The 19198-nt window shown below is 48.8% G+C and overlaps 1 protein-coding gene across 2 annotated transcripts in view; it reads right to left on the bottom strand.

Annotated features, from left to right (window-relative positions):
• Positions 1–19198, bottom strand: part of LOC135198518 (uncharacterized) — an 81022-nt gene that overhangs the window by 52415 nt on the left and 9409 nt on the right. For both annotated transcript variants that reach the window (XM_064226173.1, XM_064226172.1), the window contains exons 4-5: positions 12136–12250; positions 10357–10649 (exon numbers count right to left, since the gene is read on the bottom strand). In XM_064226173.1, coding sequence (XP_064082243.1) covers positions 10357–10649; positions 12136–12250 — 408 coding nt within the window. The remainder of the gene's footprint in view (positions 1–10356; positions 10650–12135; positions 12251–19198) is intronic.

Genomic DNA, 19198 nt, shown 5'->3' on the forward strand with positions numbered 1-19198 from the left:
TGAATACCTCGAAAGAACGAAATATTCCTTTAATGAGGTGGTCTAACTCCGTCATGGACCACATCACTTTAGCCAAATTGAGAGCATGTCTCCTGGAAGAGTCAACAATCCCGGAGAAGTCCCCCTGGGAGGAGGCAGGTACTCCCAGGCCAAGAGCTTCTCCAGTCTCGTACTACATTCCCGCCTTAGACGCCAGCTTCGTCGGAGGAAAAGAAAAGGTAGTCTTCACCGCTTGTCTTTTTTCTTTTAGCCAGTCTCTGATTCTAGCCATCGACTTCTTAGCCAAATCGACAACTTCATCTTGATGAAGGACGACTGTTTCTGTGACTTTTTTCTCACAAACTGCGTCTGAGGAGAACGGGGAGCTGCTGGTTTAAACTCCTCTCCATACAATTCAAGTAGGGAGCGAGAAAGCACTTTATAATCCGCAGCCGCATTAGAAGGTTTATCCTCATCTTCCGATATTTCTTCTAATTCTAGACTTCCTTCCATCTCTTTATCCCTGTGGGTAGAAGGAACTAGTTCGGAAGCTCTATGTTTATCCAAATTGCAGTGTGTACCTTCATCAAACTCTTCCTGATGAACAACTGCGTCCGAGGAAAATTTCCGATCATCGGAAGTATCCTGTCGTCGTGAACTGGAAGTGTCCTTACGTGAAGAAGTCAGAGTGTCCTGGCGCCGAGAGGTAGGTAAATCCTGAGGCCGATCACTAGCTGCGTCCTTATATCGAGCGCTAGACATGTCTCGATGTCGGGAGGTGGATGCGTCCTTCCGTCGAGAGCAGGATGCGTCCTGCCGAAGAGCACTGTGAGTTTGCTTTCGCCGAGAGATATAAGCGTCCTGACGCCGCGGGCTGGGTGCGTCCTGCCGCCTAGAACTGGAAGCGTCCTGGATATGAGCACTGGATGCGTCCTGTGCGCGAGCGCTGAATGCGTCTTGTCCGCGAGCGCCGAATGCGTCTTGTCCGCGAGCGCTGCATACGTCCTGGTGTCCCACTTTGAAGTCGTATCGTTGAGCGAACGACTGTCGGGAACGCGAACCGACGTTCTCCCTGAGAGGAGACCTGAAGGTGTCGTCGTGCCGAGCAACCAAGTCCGTATCTCTGTCGTCGAGAAGAAGGAGGAAGAAGAGGAGGACGAAGAAGGAGAACTAGGTCTAACCTGGCGTCGCGACTCGGGAGAAGTAGCTTGAAACTGGAGCCAGGTCCCCTCATCAGTGCCGAGAGACGGAAAGGATTTAGCGGCAGGAGGGAGGAGCAGCCGTAACTTTCTTACATCGCGGCGAACGACGGGTTGGGGCCTGGGGGATTTTTCCCATAACATTCCTGAACGAGTTGCGGAATCCCGCTCCTTCTTACGAGCTGTAGAAAAAGCATCTTACCGGACTTTCCTCGCCCTTGATCTCTTTCACCGGTAGATTGTCTTCCTTAACGTCTAAGCCGACTGTGGGGAGGAGGGGCGGCTAAAGGCTTCCCCTAGCGAAGTCAGGTTGCTCTTCCCTTTTTTTTTTTTTTTTTTTTTTTTGCATGACAGTCATGAAAGGATCTCCGCTACCGCTTGCTGGGTCCTGCGGTTTCCGAAGGGGACATGGTGTTCGAGGAAATTTTTACTGGGAAGACGGAGACGGTTCTTTATGGAGCGTTCCTACATAATCTGAAGGACAAAAGGAAGATCTCTCTTGCCTCCATGCGGGTTTCCTGGCGGAGAATCATCCTCTCTAGATCACGCCTTTTTGAAGAACAAACAGGAGAGGCGTCCCAAGTTGTCGTCAGAAGGAAACGGATTCCGGGGATACTCACATCTACTCGGATGGCGAGGCACGATAAAGAGTCTGATCAGGACGCTTGCTTCTCCAACTCCGCATTGAGCGGTCTCGACTCCATCATACTGGGGGGGGGACCATCTTGCGTCGAGGCGAGGGGCTCGGGCCTGGATAAGACGCTACCACTTCTGACACACCTTTTTCTGTGGCGGTCATTAAGCACCTGGGAAAACGGGCAAAACAACCCAGGACTGCTTGAGGCGACGGTCTGACCGAGGATCAGTTCCTCTCACCCCCATTACGGTCAATCCGACGTACCTTCTCCCCCTGGTCCTGGGAAGCTTCAGGTAGTAGGTTCTTAGACCTAGAGGGGCAATGACAGGATCGATCAGTCGCACCACCTTCCACTGCACCTTTCACAAGCAACTATCACTAATTTCAACATTCACTCTTACCTTGTTTAAAGGCTTGCAAGTTTGATCCTTGAGGACTTGCATCTCAGCCGCCATTCTTAGACAAAACTGAGTGGGTTATCCAAAGCAGCGACAGGTTATTTGTTAGCAGGAGAAGGAGCTACTACGCCTCAGGACAAAACATGGTTCAACTACTTACAGGGGTTGAGGGAACAGATAGGTCTATCGCTAACATCAACTTCCAACGACCGTAGATTAGATTTAGAAAGCCCTCCATGACTGTTATCTAACCTCCCAATCTACAACATTGTAGCGTTTTCATATCTAACCATTGTTTTTTCATCCATAAAACCTCGCATTCTTTACATCTTTTATCCAATGGCACATTACAAAACCCCATACACCCCAAACCCCAACAAAACCCAGTGTGAGGATCCACCGAAGCCCTTTCTGGGGGGGGCTAATCTTCACCTTTAAACACCTCCATTCATTCCACACACTCGCAAACTGGGGTTTCTGGGGGGAAACACATCGCCAAATCAAAGAAAACAATCAAAAGAATAATCATAAACACAAGCCAAAAAAGCGATTGCGCCATCCACAGTAATACGTCAACCAATTCGTAGAAAATACAGCGACACAGGGAAGCGCGAGCGAAAAACCCCTGAACGGCGGCACTAGCAATAACGATGTTGACAGTCCAAACTGGGAAAGAGATGATTCAGGAATAGAAATAAAATGGAATGGCTTCCAAAGTACCACCCTGTAAGGGTTGGTTTAACCACCTAACCAAACACCTTACCACTCCCCCGGAGGTTGCCACGAGTGTTTTTGAAAAATCTGCCAGGAACCGATGGAGACTATCAGCTATATATATATTTAATTGGCCAGGTAAGTTCTATTCATAAAAATACAATTTTCGGACCATTGGTATTTTTGTTCCGATACGATAATACAAACCTTTCGGTCCTTTAAACAAAATAGGAAGACTCACTGGATTGGTAGGGAATAATCTGAGTGGAACCTCTAGAACTGACTGAGGAGTTCTGCGGCACCTAGGCTAAGCCTCTTGGTCGTAAGAGCGGATGGAGGAGTGGCCCTGCTGCCTCAGACAAACTTGATCAGAGTATAAGGAGCTGAGGTGATCAAGAGTCAGGACTTCTGGGCCTTTTTTCGAAATAAGTGGAGGGATCGGTGGCTTCATCATCGAAAAAGGGCTGTGAAGAATATTCGGCATGCGGAGACATTAATGAAAAGTTCTTCTGGGAAGGGTTTGCATTATTTGGCAGTCTCCTTCCTCCCCTTGCTAGAGGAATAGGAGCGGGATTTGCTTCTATGAATTCTGATAAGAAAAAAAAAACCATTTAAAAAAAAAAAAAAAGGGATGCTTATGTATAGGCTACCCTTTTTAAACGCATTCCAATCATCCCGACCAGCAGTGTGAGTTTCAAGTCGCCTATCCTCACCCCTAAAAAAAAAAACCCAAAGGAAGGGTCGAGGGAATGGAGGGTAGGTACGAGGCGTTTGGAATGGGGGAGAGCCAGTCCACTCTCGCATCCTTCTTACCTCTACAACTGCACACCATGGACGAGATTGCAACTTGTCATGTCGAGGAGGGGCTGGGTAATAAACAAAACCATCTTGAAAGCATCCACCACTGGTCCAGGGAAATTGAGGTTCCAAGCGGAACCTGCGGTGCAGTCCCAGAGGGGAAAGAAAGGGATTATGGTTCCGCAAATGGACCTATCCATCTTGCCTGTCACGGACATAGTTCTTTGGAGTCCAGTACCCATACTGGTCTATCCGTCTGCAGCGAAGTGTCTTGCGGTCTCGTATCCCACTGCAGGCAAAAGTCTACTACCCCACTTAAGCGAAAGTCTCTTCGTCTCCGCGGTGTAGGAGGACACCGTACACTGCCATTGGTGGGTGTTCGATGGTTATGGGTACCCGGAACAACGCTAGTTAGGTACGAAAGTAATGATTGATCTGACGGAAAACAAACCGAATAACTAAGTCCACAGCATAGCTCGTGGGACGGTCCTTGGATGCTTCAACAGCTGCCCGACTATTGACTTGCGTTCGGTTGTGTGAGGGCGAGCCTGTCCAAGTCATCCAAGGCGTAGTCAACGTGACCCTCCCCTTTTGAAGGGTTATACCGAGGAGACCATACAAAATCGTCTATTCTGTTGCCACCGATGCCGGAGGGCGAGATGATGATTACTCTCAAGGCGATGTCGCCCAACAGGTGAAAGTCAACTTTTGCCATTCTAAGAGACCGAGGGTTCACTGATGGCAAGACAGAACATTCTCACAGTAGTTTGCATCTCGAGCTAAGGAGAAACAACACTGTGCTGTTGAAGATGAAGGGTGGTAAGGTGAATTGCAGACCTACGTCTTCACAGTCCGAATCAAGAGAAGTAGAAACTCGCAAGAATTCTGAACTTAGAAAAGTCCCGCCGATGACACCAACCCCTTGGTGTTTAATTGGTGTTCCCGTGACGACAGTTTAATCCCTGGTGATGTACAAAGGAACCTGAAAACGCTAAACCGCTACGTTCATTACTGTTTTGTTGAGAGGGTCAGTGTTGCAATGAAAGCGGAGCGCTTTTCAGTAATGAAAACACAGGGGATGTTAAATGCCTGAAGAACCGCTTATCAGCGGGCTGAATCATCAATCTTCTTCATTCCCGAATGGTTATCCAGGGAGGACAATCTATATACGTACTTGGAAGTAGAGCTGGCAGGGCAGGGAATCAAAAGTGGCGATGTATTACCGTTATACATCTACAATTCAGGGTGAACAATTGAAACAAATTGCACCCACCTACGAATAAACGGAGGATATTATTTAGAAGACAAGCTCAGACGTCTTGAAGAAATCATTCCTGCATTATTCGCAGCTGGCAGGTGCGATGCAGGTGGGGAGACTAGGCCTAACAGACTTGTTACCGTGCGGTTAAACAGAAAGAGATAGCGAAGCTATTTGAGTATATCTCTGTCTGAAAATGTTTCTCGCAATGTCCCAAGGCGAATGCAAGTCAGTTAGGAGATGGTTATTCACTGTATGCCGGAGAATTCCAGCCAACCAGAAGACCTAAGTCTGTTGATTTGCCGGGCAGAGGATTCGGGTTCTGGGTAGTCAATCCAATTGTAGAGGAGGAGGACACTAATCCAACCCGTGCTATCTCGGAGAGACCAGCTGGTACTGGCTGGCAGAGGCAGGCCAGCCCAATACACCGCTAGCTCTTCGCGGTCACCCTGATTCGTCATCCTGAGTTGCCAGGTAATCCATTCCAAAAAAGGAATGCGTTCGGCTAAGAAACCATCGAGGCGCAAAAAAAATACGCTCGAGCATTTTGCATTTAATTGAAACGGGATATTTCGGGTGAATTGCAAACGCTGGAGGGTGTTGTTTGGTTGTTGTTAACAAAAATACCATAAGTATCATCAAAATCGAAAACTGGTAAACTACTGGGAGTTGGTTTGCAGGGCAGTCCCGAGTTGCCGTTCAATTTAAGAACGATACTATTCGTCTCGGTCACCAACCCAGTGGAGTTAACTACGGTATGGGGCCTAACCACCTCCCGGACTGATTCAACTGATAACAGAAACATGTTGCGACGTGCAATATACGTAGTATATTTGGTAGGTTCCTGTAGCATAGACCTCCCATCCTAAAATTCTCTTCCATTCGATGGAACAAGAAGAAAAGGACTGGAACCGCCGACACCCTTCATTCCTCGTATTGGAAGAGAGTGAAGGAGAAGTTTTTCCCCGAAGGAAGGACTTGCTATTGGTGATAACAGGATAACCGAAGACAATAGTTTCAAGCCAATACTGGATGTTCCCACCCGTTCTTCTCTATCCGCCCGGGGTTGGCCGCCTTACTGAGGCGACGGACCGGTCAGGTCCTTTCCAGTGGCGAGCCCTTCCCGAGATATTCTTTCTTCAGGCAGCCCAGTGCTTTTCTCGAATGCTGGTAGAAATTCCAGGAATTTCGAGCATTCGGCCAAGATTCCCCGATTATCTAAGTAGGAGGTAACAAATTATCTGGGATTCTCATCTCGCCCACCCCTCTGAGGACAGTGGTTTCGACCCAAAAGTTGTTTGCAGATCGTAGAAGACGCCAAAACACTCGAGGAGAGTGCTAGAAAATTCCCGAAGAAACTCGAAGCACATCAGGCGAAACCCCCACCGAATTCGTCAGACGATCATTTCGGGTGGGTTGGTGGTCCTCCCGATTCCCGTAGAAATCGAGGATGGGGCAAGATCCGTTCCCCTTCCCAACGACGGGGACTTAACCGTCCGGTAGGACCCGAAGGTCCCCCCAGGAACGCAGTCCCCTAAACGTGGGAATCCTACGGAGAACAGCTCTTGCAGGAGCCCTCCCCTTCCCTTCCCAGCCATAGGGACGGAGGGAAGGGAAGGGGGAGGAAGACCTGGGAATACATCGCTCGCCTTCCCAGCGGAACTAGCAGTTGGAGAAGCGAGTACGAGCAGCCATCACCGCCACTCAGAGTCTAGGAAAACATTACTGTCTGGAGAAAACGTTTTCCCAAAGAGGGTTACGAACTCGTACTGTAGGCTAAACGTCTGCTGCCACCGTGACCGTTGTTTGGGTGGGGCTGAGCGAGCACCTGACAGGAGAGAGCCGATAACATCCTCCGACGCGTCCCAGTCCTCGTCGAGGTTGAAACCTCTCAAGAGAACCGAAGGGGGAGCCCACCCTGGTCTCTGAGTGCGTGGTCCAGACGGACCATCATGTGAACGGCGGTGATGGTCCCTCTGAGAGTCTGGGAAGCGTCATTCGTCCTCGCCAGCCCCCCACGATCTCCTCCAACCACTTGAGCGAGGATCTGTTGGTCCCAAGACCGAACCAGGCCCGTGGCCGGACCGTAAGAAGTGCATTCCTCACGGTCACTCCTGTTCGCCTCGTTCCTCCCGGTGTAGCCTGAGGAGGTTGAAGGGACAGGTGAGGGAGACCTGATGTTCCTACCCACGGTGGCGATTAAGCTGCAGGTCTGGACCAGCGGCTTCTTGTGTAGAAATGCTGGACCAAGGAACGGAGCGTCGGTCTCTTATGTCAGGGGAGCTGTTACGAGAGCAGAACCGGTAGGCTGGGAGGACTGTAGGCGATCATCAACCACGGTGACGATCGAGCTGCCGGTCTGGACCAGCGGTCTTCTTGCGGAGAAACGCTGGACCAGGAACCGAGCATCAGTCTCTTCAGGAGAGCTGCTGGCGGTAGGGCTGCACTGGTCGAGCGGCTCTCCAGGGGAGAGTAGCTAGACCAAGAGCAGCGGCGACGGTCCCGAGCGTCAGAAAAGCTGCTGCTGGTTCCCCTATCCGTCCGGTCCCGGTGGGAGCAGCGGTCAGGGGACCGGCAGAGTCGGCTGTCGCGGTGGGAGCGCGCCCCTCGCGATCACTCCTGATCGCCTCGCTCTTCCCGGTGTAGCCCGAGGAGGTTGAAGGGATAGGAGAGGTAGGCCTGACACTCCCTGCTCACCCCCCGGCAGAACTGGCGTGCTGGGGGGGGGCGGCTGCAGACGCTCGCCAACCCGCAGTGGCGATCGATCTGCAGGCCTGGTCGAGCGGCTCTCCCGGGGAGAGCGGCTGGACCGAGAACCACGGCGACGGTCCCGAGCGTCAGAGGAGCTGCTGCTGGTCCCCCTCTCCGCCCGGTCCCGGTGGGAGCGGCGGTCAGGGGACCGGCAGAGTCTGCTGTCGCGGTGGGAGTGAGGCCTGTCCTCACGGTGTGTCACGCCGCTTGGACCAGCCGAGGCTGGTCGAGGGGACCACTTCTTCGCCTCAGCCCGCGGCTGGTCTGGGACCGTCGCATCAACCCTGGGTACCGGTGACTCGCCATGAGAGCGATCGCTGGCCTGGTGGGAGTCACCTGGGCGACTCTCACCAGTCTTCTGCTCTGTGCCTGGATCCTGGCGCCGAGCGAACTCGGTTGCCTGGGTCTTGGCTGCACGGCTCGGTACCTCTTGTGAACGAGAGGCCGAGACGGCACCTGGCGTCGAGGCGGAACCTCTGGTGCCAGGAGAGGAGGTACCGGTGTTAGCCGGTACCCCTCCGGTCCCCGTCATCTTCTTCCTTGCGGAAGGAGAGACGGGCCCTGTTCCCAAAGGAACAGGAGGACCAGCGGAAGTCCCAACTGTCCCACCGGAGTGGGACAGACCCTTAGAGGTCTCTGAGCGAGACTTCTTAGGGGGGGAGGAGGCTACCTTCTTCTTCTTCGGCTGGGGGGCCTCAGAAGTCGAAGGGGAAGAGGCGGCAGAAGACGACGGCAACACCTTCCTCTTCTTCCCAGACTTCCTCTTCGCCAGTTCCTCAGGACAACCAACAGGTCCTCCATTCAGGACGGAGTTGGGGCAGTTGCCGAAGCAACACGGCCCAACTGCACCTATCCGGAGGGATCTGCGGGAGTAGCAGTGGAGAGAACGCTTTCTCAAGAAGGGCTAAGAAACTCCTACCTGGCAGGTGAAGCGTCTGCCACCCCCGAGACTGGTCGGTCCCCCATCGTCTGGGTGGGGCTGTCTCTGAAAGAAAAGGATTAATTAAAAGAGGGCTGGATGGCCCGCCTCCACCGGTCTCTGTGTGCACAGACCCGCGGGAACGTCACATCAACCCTGGGCACCGAACGATCGCTGCGAGAGCGATCTCCGGTCTGGCGAGAGTCACCCGAGCAACTCCTACCATCTTCCGCTCCGTGCCTGGGTCCTGACACGGGGAGCAAACTCCGCAGTCTGGACCCTGGCTGCACGGTCACCTTCGGAACCGGGAGAGGAGATACCAGCAGAGGCCGGTACCTCCATGGTCCCCGTCTGCTTACTCCCCGAGGAAGGAGAGACGGGCCCCGTTCCCGAAGGAACGGGAGGACCAGCGGAAGACCCACCTGTCTCACCAGAGCGAGACAGACCCTTAGAAGTCCCATGACGAGACTTCTTACGGGGGGGGAGACCACCTTTTCTTACGGCAAAGCCTAAAAGTTGAAGGAGGGGAGGCATGAAGATATGATCTCAAAGAGGAGGATGACGACACTTGACAAGCTCTCTTCCTCTTTGGTTTCTCCTTCTGCCAGACTTCTACCATCAGATAACCTCACAGGGCAGCGTGACAGCTTCGTCCAGTGACATAACTCCCGGGTAGTAGTGGTAATGAAAATTATTATCAGCAGGGGATCAGTACACACACTCGAGGATCAGTACGCAACATGATACGAGTCATAAGTATAATTCCAAGGTTAGGATAACCAACACGAAGAGCATCCAACCAATACTGCTGAAAACACAATCACCACTAGTCTGTAAAATAAGGAAAAAAAATATGAAAGTAATGAGGATACTCCTCACACATCCAAGGGTGCTGCCCTCCGAAGTGAGAGGAGATCCCCCAACATCAGCACCGCACGCCCATCCTTCTACCTTCTTCCGATAGTAAGTGAAAGGAAGAAGGAGAAGAGCAATTACCATAAAAACAAAACACGGACAAACCTTTGAAGTTCCCTTGGTAATTTCCAAGCGTAAGCGTAATTTCCGGATGAATACATGTCCTGTTACAGGATCAATAACACTTACGTTAAATACATGTCTCATCCTCACGATAAATACATATCTCATCCTCATGCAGGTCTGAGGCAGTGTTAAAGGGCGAAAAAATGTAAATATGTTGGCATACCTTAGCCGCCAACTCCTAACACAAGTAGAGGGGTGGTTACAAAGGCTATCGCAAAAAGTGGGTTTGTATATTAATTGAAAAACCAAGGACAAACCTTTATTTAGTATTAATATCAAACACTGTATATGCATAATTATTTAAATACAAAAAATAAACCAAAAGGATCCCACCGGGAAAAAAGATTAACGACCAGTCAGCCGGAGCTCACAAACACACGTCTTCCTCGGAAGACGGCCGAAAGTAAAGTGGAGTGTTTACTTCCAGGCAGGCTAGCCTGCCCCACGGTAGTTACTGCCCAACCACCTTGTTCAAGATTCAACGGCTGTAATTCCAGCTACGCCGAAAGTATATTCCTATTGTTAAAGGACCGAAAGGTTTGTATTACGTATTGGAACAACTCCACTTTTATATAGAAAAGTTTATTCATTTGTTAAGAAAGAATGTAAAGGAAAAAATGGTGGTACAATCCTTGCAGGAGTTAAAAAAAATATGAACTTACTGTGATTGTATGATCTAGACTTGTCCTTGTAGCAGCACTATCTGCAGATAGTCTTCTGGCTGGTTTCTGTGGATGTTTGGGTGTTGTTTGTGTTGAGCTTTTGTCCGCAGAATCTCCTGATCCTAATCCAGGTTTATCTTCTTTAACAGTTTTCACATGAACTGGGCTTGGAGCTGATTTGGTGGTTTTGTGACTTTCAGCATTCTTCACCAAATCTTTTGGCTGTGGTGTTGTTCTACCTGACATGCCTTCCTGTTTAATATTTTCAGTGGTGCTTGCATCCTGCTGAGCACCTATAAATAAATTTCAAATACACACATTATTCCCATAACTTCTTTCTGTTTGTGATCTTAATACTAAACAACCTCACTTTGTTTCACCTCAAGTCCAACTGCTTGTCCAATACTATAAGAAAAGCACAAACAGTATATGTACATCTCTCTTATATGACTCTCTCAAGTCTCTGTGCTGATGAATTACAACACAAACTTCTCTAGAAGAATTTATATATATATATATATATATATATATATATATATATATGTATATAATATATATATATATATATATATATATATACACACACACTCACACAAATAACTTTACTTGAGGATTTGGAAATACCAAATGACTTATGTGACAGTAAGTAATTTTAATCATCTGCTTCCCAACAACACAATTTGGACATTGACGAATGACCATTAGCTCTTAAAATTAACTTGCAAATAAATGTGAATTCTGAGCATATATGTAGGTTTCAACAAAGGATAAGAAATATACCCTATACATATTTACAACTGTGTGGGTGAATCAAATAATCAAATGAGGCTCCTAGGAGCTAATGTACAAAGACAACCTGATATTAAGAGAAGAATCAAAGGAAGAGATCTTAGAAATGTCTAGAAGATTGTTGAGTGGAATACATAAGAGGACTGGAACTCAAAATAGGCAAAATGAAGATGGTAAAATCAAAAGAAAGCAAAAGCTTTGCCTGGAACATGACTTGGAGGATAAACTATGTACTACTGTACTGAATATAACAGAAGAGCTAATGAGATGATAAGGATTATAAAAGAAAATTACACTGAATAAGTGCTTTTCATAGCTTGACATGTGTAAGGGAGGCTATTGGTGAAAAGACTGAGGAAGAGAATTAAGAAATGGTGGAGGGGTTGGAAAAGTTTAACATTTTTGTTACCTTGGCAACACATGGGATTATGAGGCTACAGTCTGGACACAAGTGGAGAGTTTACTAGATCACAGATAAACACAAGGATTCCAGCAGTAGTGTAAAAGTTTTTGATATGTACACAAAAAAATAAAAATAAAGAAAATAATAAATGATGTCTCTTCCATGGTTACCTTGAATTTTTCATTTTTACCCAGAGAATGACTGCATATACAAGTTACCAATGAACAGTTAATTTAATTTCTGAGGAGTTAATAATTCCCCAATTATATGCAATACCACATTAAAAAAACTTCACATTTATTATATTAATTATAGGTATAATCTTTTCATCTTACAAAATTGCAACTTTATCCATACAGTACCATATTACATAATAAAGAGGTTCACTTTAAAATATAGTATTCCTTTCTATAACAGCCCTCTTCAAAATACTGTGGATGTCAAGCAGAATAGTTTTAAAGCAATTTGAAAAGCAAGTTATGCAATTATTTTTATTTATAATGCCCACTGGAAAAGGTAACTACATTTACCACTCAAAAACGAAATTAACTCATAGTAGTTACACAGCCTATTCACTAATCACCAACCTGGATTTTGGTGCTGCCGTGAAGATTCTTGATCATGCTCCACTTGTTCGCCTTGTCTGATCTTCTGAGAGGCCAGCAGCATAGCATTTGACTGGGCCAGAACTGAATCAACAGTCTAAGGAAGAAAATTTATACAGCTGGATAAAAAAACATTCTTGAAAAAATTAAAATCTAACATAAATGCAAATCTCTTATTTTTGGAACAACTCTTGATAAAGATAAAATATGGCATGCTCTGATCATGAGGAGAGTAGTCCTCATAAAGCCTTAAGGATTTTCAGTATGTCTTTAGCAATCTATCACAATTTCCACACAAGATAAGGTAAATCGGTATCTCCATTAGGTAAAGATAGAATAAAGAATAGAAATGAATGGTTATTATACTGTTTGGTAGTTTCATTAGTTGAAGAGAGATACTTATGAAAATTTATGGCTTACCGCGTCCTAGGAAAAGTGACTGCTTGGTGATCGTTCGGTACTCGTAAGAGCTGAATGTAAACAAACGATTGGAAGTTTTTTTTTTTTGTGTGTGTATTATAGTTAATGATAATTAATAATTTCTGGGCTCAGCCCGTGTCGCTTCGTGAAACGTCCTTTTAGCACACATTTCTAAGGTAAATATTACTAACATTACCAGAGAAAAAACTAAAATGGAATGTAGAGTATTCTGACTCGCTCTCCTTATATAAAAAGGTGTCGGTATGGTTTCTGGGGCGAGTGAAACCACTACCACGGGTCTCTTACCATTTAAATCCATCCTTCTACAAAATCCCCCTACTTGAGAGGGCCCAACACAAGGCCCGCACCAGCTACTACTACTACTACTTGCGCTCCTGACGCCATCACGAGCACCTCTAGTGGTCATCCTTTCCGTTAGCACCATCTTGCACGCACGTGTTTTTTCTTGCTGTGATTTTGTGCTCGCTTTTTTTTATTTATCCTATCACCATGGAACTTCAAGCCATCGCCGCAGCTAAGTTAAGTACTGCTAAAGTGTTTCACTTAATTTTAGCCACCCAGGGTCCGTTAAACCTTTTTTATTTAGGTTTTAAGACGGCGCCCTCCTCGGCATGGTTATAGAGTCGTCTCAGGCGGCTCGCCCCACGTGTTTCATTATTTCATGCTTCTTTGGTCTCCCATACCGTTGTAGCTTGAATTTAGCAGTATATATATACCTACATTTTGTGCGTTGTACAAGATTTTACATTGTGCTTTACTAGCTCACGGGGATTTCTAGCACGGTTGAGCTCGTAGCCTACATCACCCTTAGCTCAATGTTCATGCATGCATGTTCCTTTGTTTAGGTCTGTTTAGGCTCTTTTAGGACATCTGTCCTTTCTTTTAGTCCTGCCACCCTGGCCGCCGCCCTCTGTACCTACGTATCGGCAGAGGCCAGCTCCCGAGTTGTTCGGCGCCCTCCCTTCTGGGTCGGCTAGCCTAGCTTCTCCAGGACGTTGCTTTCTCTCTATCTGTTTATTTTTCTCCTCTTCCCCGTGTTGTACTAGGCTATTTGTGCATGCTTGAGACGGTTAGAGGTAGCCTAGGCCACCTCAGACTGCCTGGCGTGTCTTATCGCGTTCACGGCGAGCCAGGCGATCGCCATGAGCCACCCGGCTATGTCCCCACGCTTCCTTCCCCCCCCCCAGGAGGGGAGTACCGCTCGCTCACGTTGCCCATGGCAACCATCCGAGCTCCCTCCCTTCTTCCCCTCTACACGGGGGGGATACGGGAGTTAGCAGGGGGACATCTGAGGCTGACTCAGCCCTTACCGCTCTCACCCCTCGGTTCCTGGGGGGGTCTCCCGTGCGATCGGGCTCGGCTGGCCACCCGGCTCGGCTGTGCTCGGACCTCCTCAGGTTCCGATCAGCTCTCTCTCACCCCGAGTCACCACCCTCCCCCACCACTCCGGCGGTGGGTCCCCTTGGCTCCGCCAGTCCTTAGGTGTGGTGACTGAGAGAAGCTCCGCTGCATGCGCCTTTCACATATTGCCTTATTTTACATCTTATTGGTTTTGTTATTATTTGTTATTCTGTTTCGCTAAGCCGGCGGAGTTCCCGCTCACCATCCGGGTTCTCCTCCTGCCTGCGAGTTTTTGTTACGACGGAGCTACGCTCCCCCAACTAGTTTTTTATTAGCCTCCTCATGCTCCTCCCCGCTGTCCTCGTACTCCTCGCTCCGGCGTATAGGCAGGTAACTGGTTTGGTGAATCTCCTTATTCCGGTAACACCGAAATCGTACTGAAACTAGTCTACCAGCTCTATCGGACACCCACCACTCACGCCAGGAGAGCAAGGGGAGGCTAACCCCTATGTCAACCACTCCGGTATCCTCCGGTGTCATAATATATCACTTCCCCTGTGGGCACGAGGTCTGCCGGACCCATGCTGTCTGCGCTATTCACTTCGGGGACATAGCGGTCTGGCACCACGAGAGTTGCTCCATTTGTTATGATCTAGTAGATCAGTTTACCATCGGAGTAAGTACCGTCCGGAGAACAACTGTTATATGATTTGGCCTATATGTATACAGTCCTAATAAGTGATATATCTATATATAAACATATCATTTTAGTTTCCCTAGCTTAGTATTTATACTAACCTTCTCTTACAGGCTGCTCAAGCCGTCAGGGACGCCGCGTCAACCACCTTGAAAGCCTGGGTCGGCGGGTTCGGGAGGAACATCACCAAGGGGCAGCCCTACATCCTCGACAAGAAGATGGCAGCTCTGATCTTCCCTGGCGAGAAGGCGACCTCCTACGTCGACCCGGCAGTGGCGGCCCCGTACATCGCCACCATCCAACACCAGGTGGCTCAAGCCTTGGCAGACCCGGGAAACTCAGAAATCATCGACAACGTGGCGACTCTCAATTTGGACCTCGAGCCCATGGCGGTAGGGGAAACAGGTAGGATGTTAGATGAGGCAGGTTTGCTAGGGGCTCAAGGGCTTCCCTTGGGTCCTTCTGGATCATCTTCCCCTATCCCTTCTACCTCTTCCTTCCAAGGATTTTCGGAGAGTGAACTTTCGGTCAGACCGAAATCCACCCAAGCTATCCCTAAAGTTAAGGGAAAGCGGGAACCTAAGACCCTTGAGAAGATGCTGCCTAAGAAGACAGTGCCTACTGCTTCTCATAAGACTCTGGCTCACCATCCCGGAGCAGAGAAGCCAAAATCATCGTCTTCTCACTCTAAAGGGTCCAGAGGCAAGTCCTCGAGGGACAAAGCTCAGCTCCTGTCTGATCCTGAGCCTTCGACCTCTACAGGGACGCGCCCTAAGACTCCCAGGGAGAAGAAGGAACCTAGTTCCTTTGACTCTCAGGCCTTCACTGCAAATATCATGCAGCAAATGGGGAGCCTAGTTGGAAACTTAGTCCAAGATAAGTTTCAGGAGATGCTTTCCCACATCTCATCTTCTTTCGAGGAGTCAGGCCAGTCGATCCGGAACATTTCGGAAAGGCTGGCCAGTCAGGAGAACCTGATTGCAGGTCTCCGGGAGAACCCAATGGCAATTCTCCCCCAGCCTGGTGTGGCTGCTCAGGCCATGCCAGACTACAACACCCTCCCTCCTTATACGGCGAGCAATCCTTGGAGGATCTCGTCCTATGCCCCCTTTAAGGACGGGATGCTAACGTTGGCGGATTGTGGTACTCGAAGGCTTGAGGACTTCGAGTTCCACCCAGCTGACTTGCAACCCCCCTTCATTGGTTACGCCCGCCTTACAGAGGCAGCTATGAGGAGGGAGGATAAGATCCCCAAAAAGACTGTAATCTTCGGTCAGGATCAGGCTCAGCGAGATTGGCTGAGGAGCCTAGAAGAATGGGAGTGAATCAACACTAGGATGCAAGCCTTCAAGAGCGCCTTTACAATTTTTGTGGTGGACGGAGAGAAACCCATTCCGTTCACCACAAAAGTGGCGGAGTTTACTCTACAGGCTGCAATGAGGGACGAACCGATGCCTCAGCTCCAGGAAACAGAGCCCATGTCTCTCCTCCTCCCAGGTACGGAAGACCTCTGGTCAGATCTTCCAGCAACCTTTACGGTAGGGAAGCTAAAGCCGGATTGTGCTATAGCACAATTCAGCGAAAGGCTCCCCAGGCTCCTGGACAATCTTATCCAGGCTGAGTTTGATGCTAGAACCAGGTTAGGGAGGTCTCTCAATACCCTGGTTATGACAGAGGTTTCGGCCATGTCCTATGGTAACGAACCTCTGTTCAAGCTAATAGCCAAGTCACATCTCCATACGGTACAATGTGACTTGTACGATTTTGTTGTGGCAAGACGTAACTGTAGAAAACACGTCTTGCAGGAAGCCACCATCTGCCATGAACCTAACAAGTTGCTGGCAGCTTCGATCTAGGGTGCTGATCTTTTCCCAGAGTCGATAGTTAACTCTGTTCAGCACGAGGCAACAAGACTCAACCAGAGTCTTAAGGTTCGTTGGGGCCTTTCAAGCAAATGGAAGCCAGAGTCAACTTCCTCAGCTAGAAAGCCTAAAAAGCCGAGGAAATTCCAGCCTTACCAGGCTACCCAACAACAACAGGTTGTGCAGGCAGTGCCAGTCTCCCAAGTGGCACAGCCCTCCACCTCAAAGGCCCAGCCTCAACAGCAATTTCTGCTGTTGACTCCTCAGGGCCAGGCTTCTACCTCCTTTGCGGTCTCCCCGGCCTTCAACCCAGTGTTCGAAGGCCAAGCTTTCCAACCTTTTAACAAGTTCGGGAGGGGCAGCAGGGCTAGGGGTGCATTTTGCCAGAGTGGTGGCGGAAGAGCAACCAGCCAGGGGAAGCACCTACGAGGAGGACATGGGTCTCGACCTGCCCCAAGTCAGTGAGAACCCTCAGGTAGGAGGGAGGCTGTTCCTTTATCGTCACAGATGGGGGTTCAGCAATGGGACACAGAGCATTGTGTCCAAAGGACTAGGGTGGAGCTGGACCAAAGGTCCCCATCCATCCAAGACCTTCTATCAACAACCAACATCGGAATTGATGGAGTATGCCCAAGAGCTCCTTCAGAAAGGAGTAGTGTCAAAAGTCAGGCATTTAAAGTTTCAAGGTCGCTTGTTCAGCGTGCCAAAGAAAGGCTCAACCAAACGAGGAATAATTCCAGACTTGTCCCGTCTAAACTTATTCATTCGTTGCGACAAGTTCAAGATGCTGACTATCTCGCAGGTGTGGACCTTACTTCCCCGTGGGGCCATCACCACCTCTATCAATCTTACAGACGCATACTATCATATCCCAGTGGCAAGACACTTCCGCCCATACCTAGGTTTCAGGCTAGGGAACCAGGCATTCTCCTTCAAGGTAATGCCCTTCGGGTTGAATGTGGCCCCCAGGGTATTTACGAAGGTGGCAGAGACAGTAGTTCAACAACTAAGGTCCCAGGGGATAATGGTAGTTGCGTATCTGGACGATTGGCTCGTTTGGGCAACAAGCATCCAAGAGTGCCACAAAGCAACGATCAAGGTAATACAATTTCTGGAACATCTGGGGTTCCAGATAAACAAAACCAAGTCCAGGCTAACACCGGACTCTCGCTTTCAGTGGCTCGGCATTCAGTGGGATCTGAACTCCCACACTCTATCAATTCCGGCGTCCAAGAGGAAAGAAATAGCCAAAGCAACCAAGCAATTTCTCAAGTGCAAACAGACATCAAGGAGAAGCCAGGAAAGAATCCTAGGCTCACTTCAATTTGCCTCAGTAACAGACGTTCCACTGAAGGCAAAACTAAAAGACATAAACCGTGTCTGGCGCTCAAGAGCAAACAACAAGTCCTGGGACAAATTGTCAGCCATCCCGGCGATACTTCGCAAACGACTAAGTTAATTCTTCTCCAGTTCCCCCCTCCGGCATTAGTTATCCACACGGATGCTTCACTAAGCGGATGGGGAGGATACCCTCAGTACAAAAAAGTACAAGGGACTTGGTCCCTTCAATTCCGTCAGCTTCACATCAATGTGTTGGAAGCTATGGCGGTATTCCTCACTCTGAAAAGACTTCTGCCAGCCAAGGGATCTCACATCAAGCTGGTATTAGACAGCGCAGTAGTAGTGCACTGCATCAACAGAGGAGGCTCTAAATCAAGCCATGTGAACCATGTCATGATAGCCATATTTTCTCTGGCAGCCAAGTACAAATGGCATCTGTCCTCCACTCACCTAGCGAGAGTGAAGAATGTGATAGCAGACGCCTTGTCTCGCTCAGTCCCTCTAGAGTCGGAAGTGGCTCTCTGCGACAGGCGTTCGTTCCTGTGGATCTGCCAACAGGTTCCAGGACTCCAGGTGGATCTTTTCGCCACAGAGTCAAACCACAAGCTTCCCTGCTATGTGGCTCCCAACCTGGACCCTCTGGCTTATGCCACGGACGCCATGGCCATAAATTGGAATCAGTGGAAGAAAGTATACATCTTTCCTCCAGTGAATCTACTTCTGAAAGTTTTGAGTAAACTCAGGACTTTCAAGGGACAAGTTGCCCTAGTAGCCCCCAATTGGCCCAAGAGCAACTGGTTCCCACTACTACTGGAATTGGGTCTCCGACCTCAACGGATTCCCAATCCCAGGCTATCTCAAGTAGTGCAAATGAAGACTGTGTTCGCTTCCTCAGGAATTCTCAAAACCCTAACTTTATGGACTTCATGAAGTTCGCGGCTAAAAGGGATGCAGATATCGATCCTCAAAACATCCTATTCCTAGAATCGGATAAATGAGAATCGACCCTTCGTCAGTATGACTCAGCCGTTAAGAAACTAGCCAAATTTCTGAGGGGAACCGAATCTCAAACCATGACTACCAACCTGGCTATTGCCATGGCCATAAATTGGAATCAGTGGAAGAAAGTATACATCTTTCCTCCAGTGAATCTTCTTCTGAAAGTTTTGAGCAAACTCAGGACTTTCAAGGGACAAGTTGCCCTAGTAGCCCCCAATTGGCCCAAGAGCAACTGGTTCCCATTACTACTGGAATTGGGTCTCCGACCTCAACGGATTCCCAATCCCAGGCTATCTCAAGTAGTACAAATGAAGACTGTGTTCGCTTCCTCAGGAATTCTCAAAACCATACTTTATGGACTTCA

Source organism: Macrobrachium nipponense, chromosome 22 (assembly GCF_015104395.2).
Source record: "Macrobrachium nipponense isolate FS-2020 chromosome 22, ASM1510439v2, whole genome shotgun sequence".
Lineage (NCBI taxonomy): Eukaryota > Metazoa > Arthropoda > Malacostraca > Decapoda > Palaemonidae > Macrobrachium > Macrobrachium nipponense.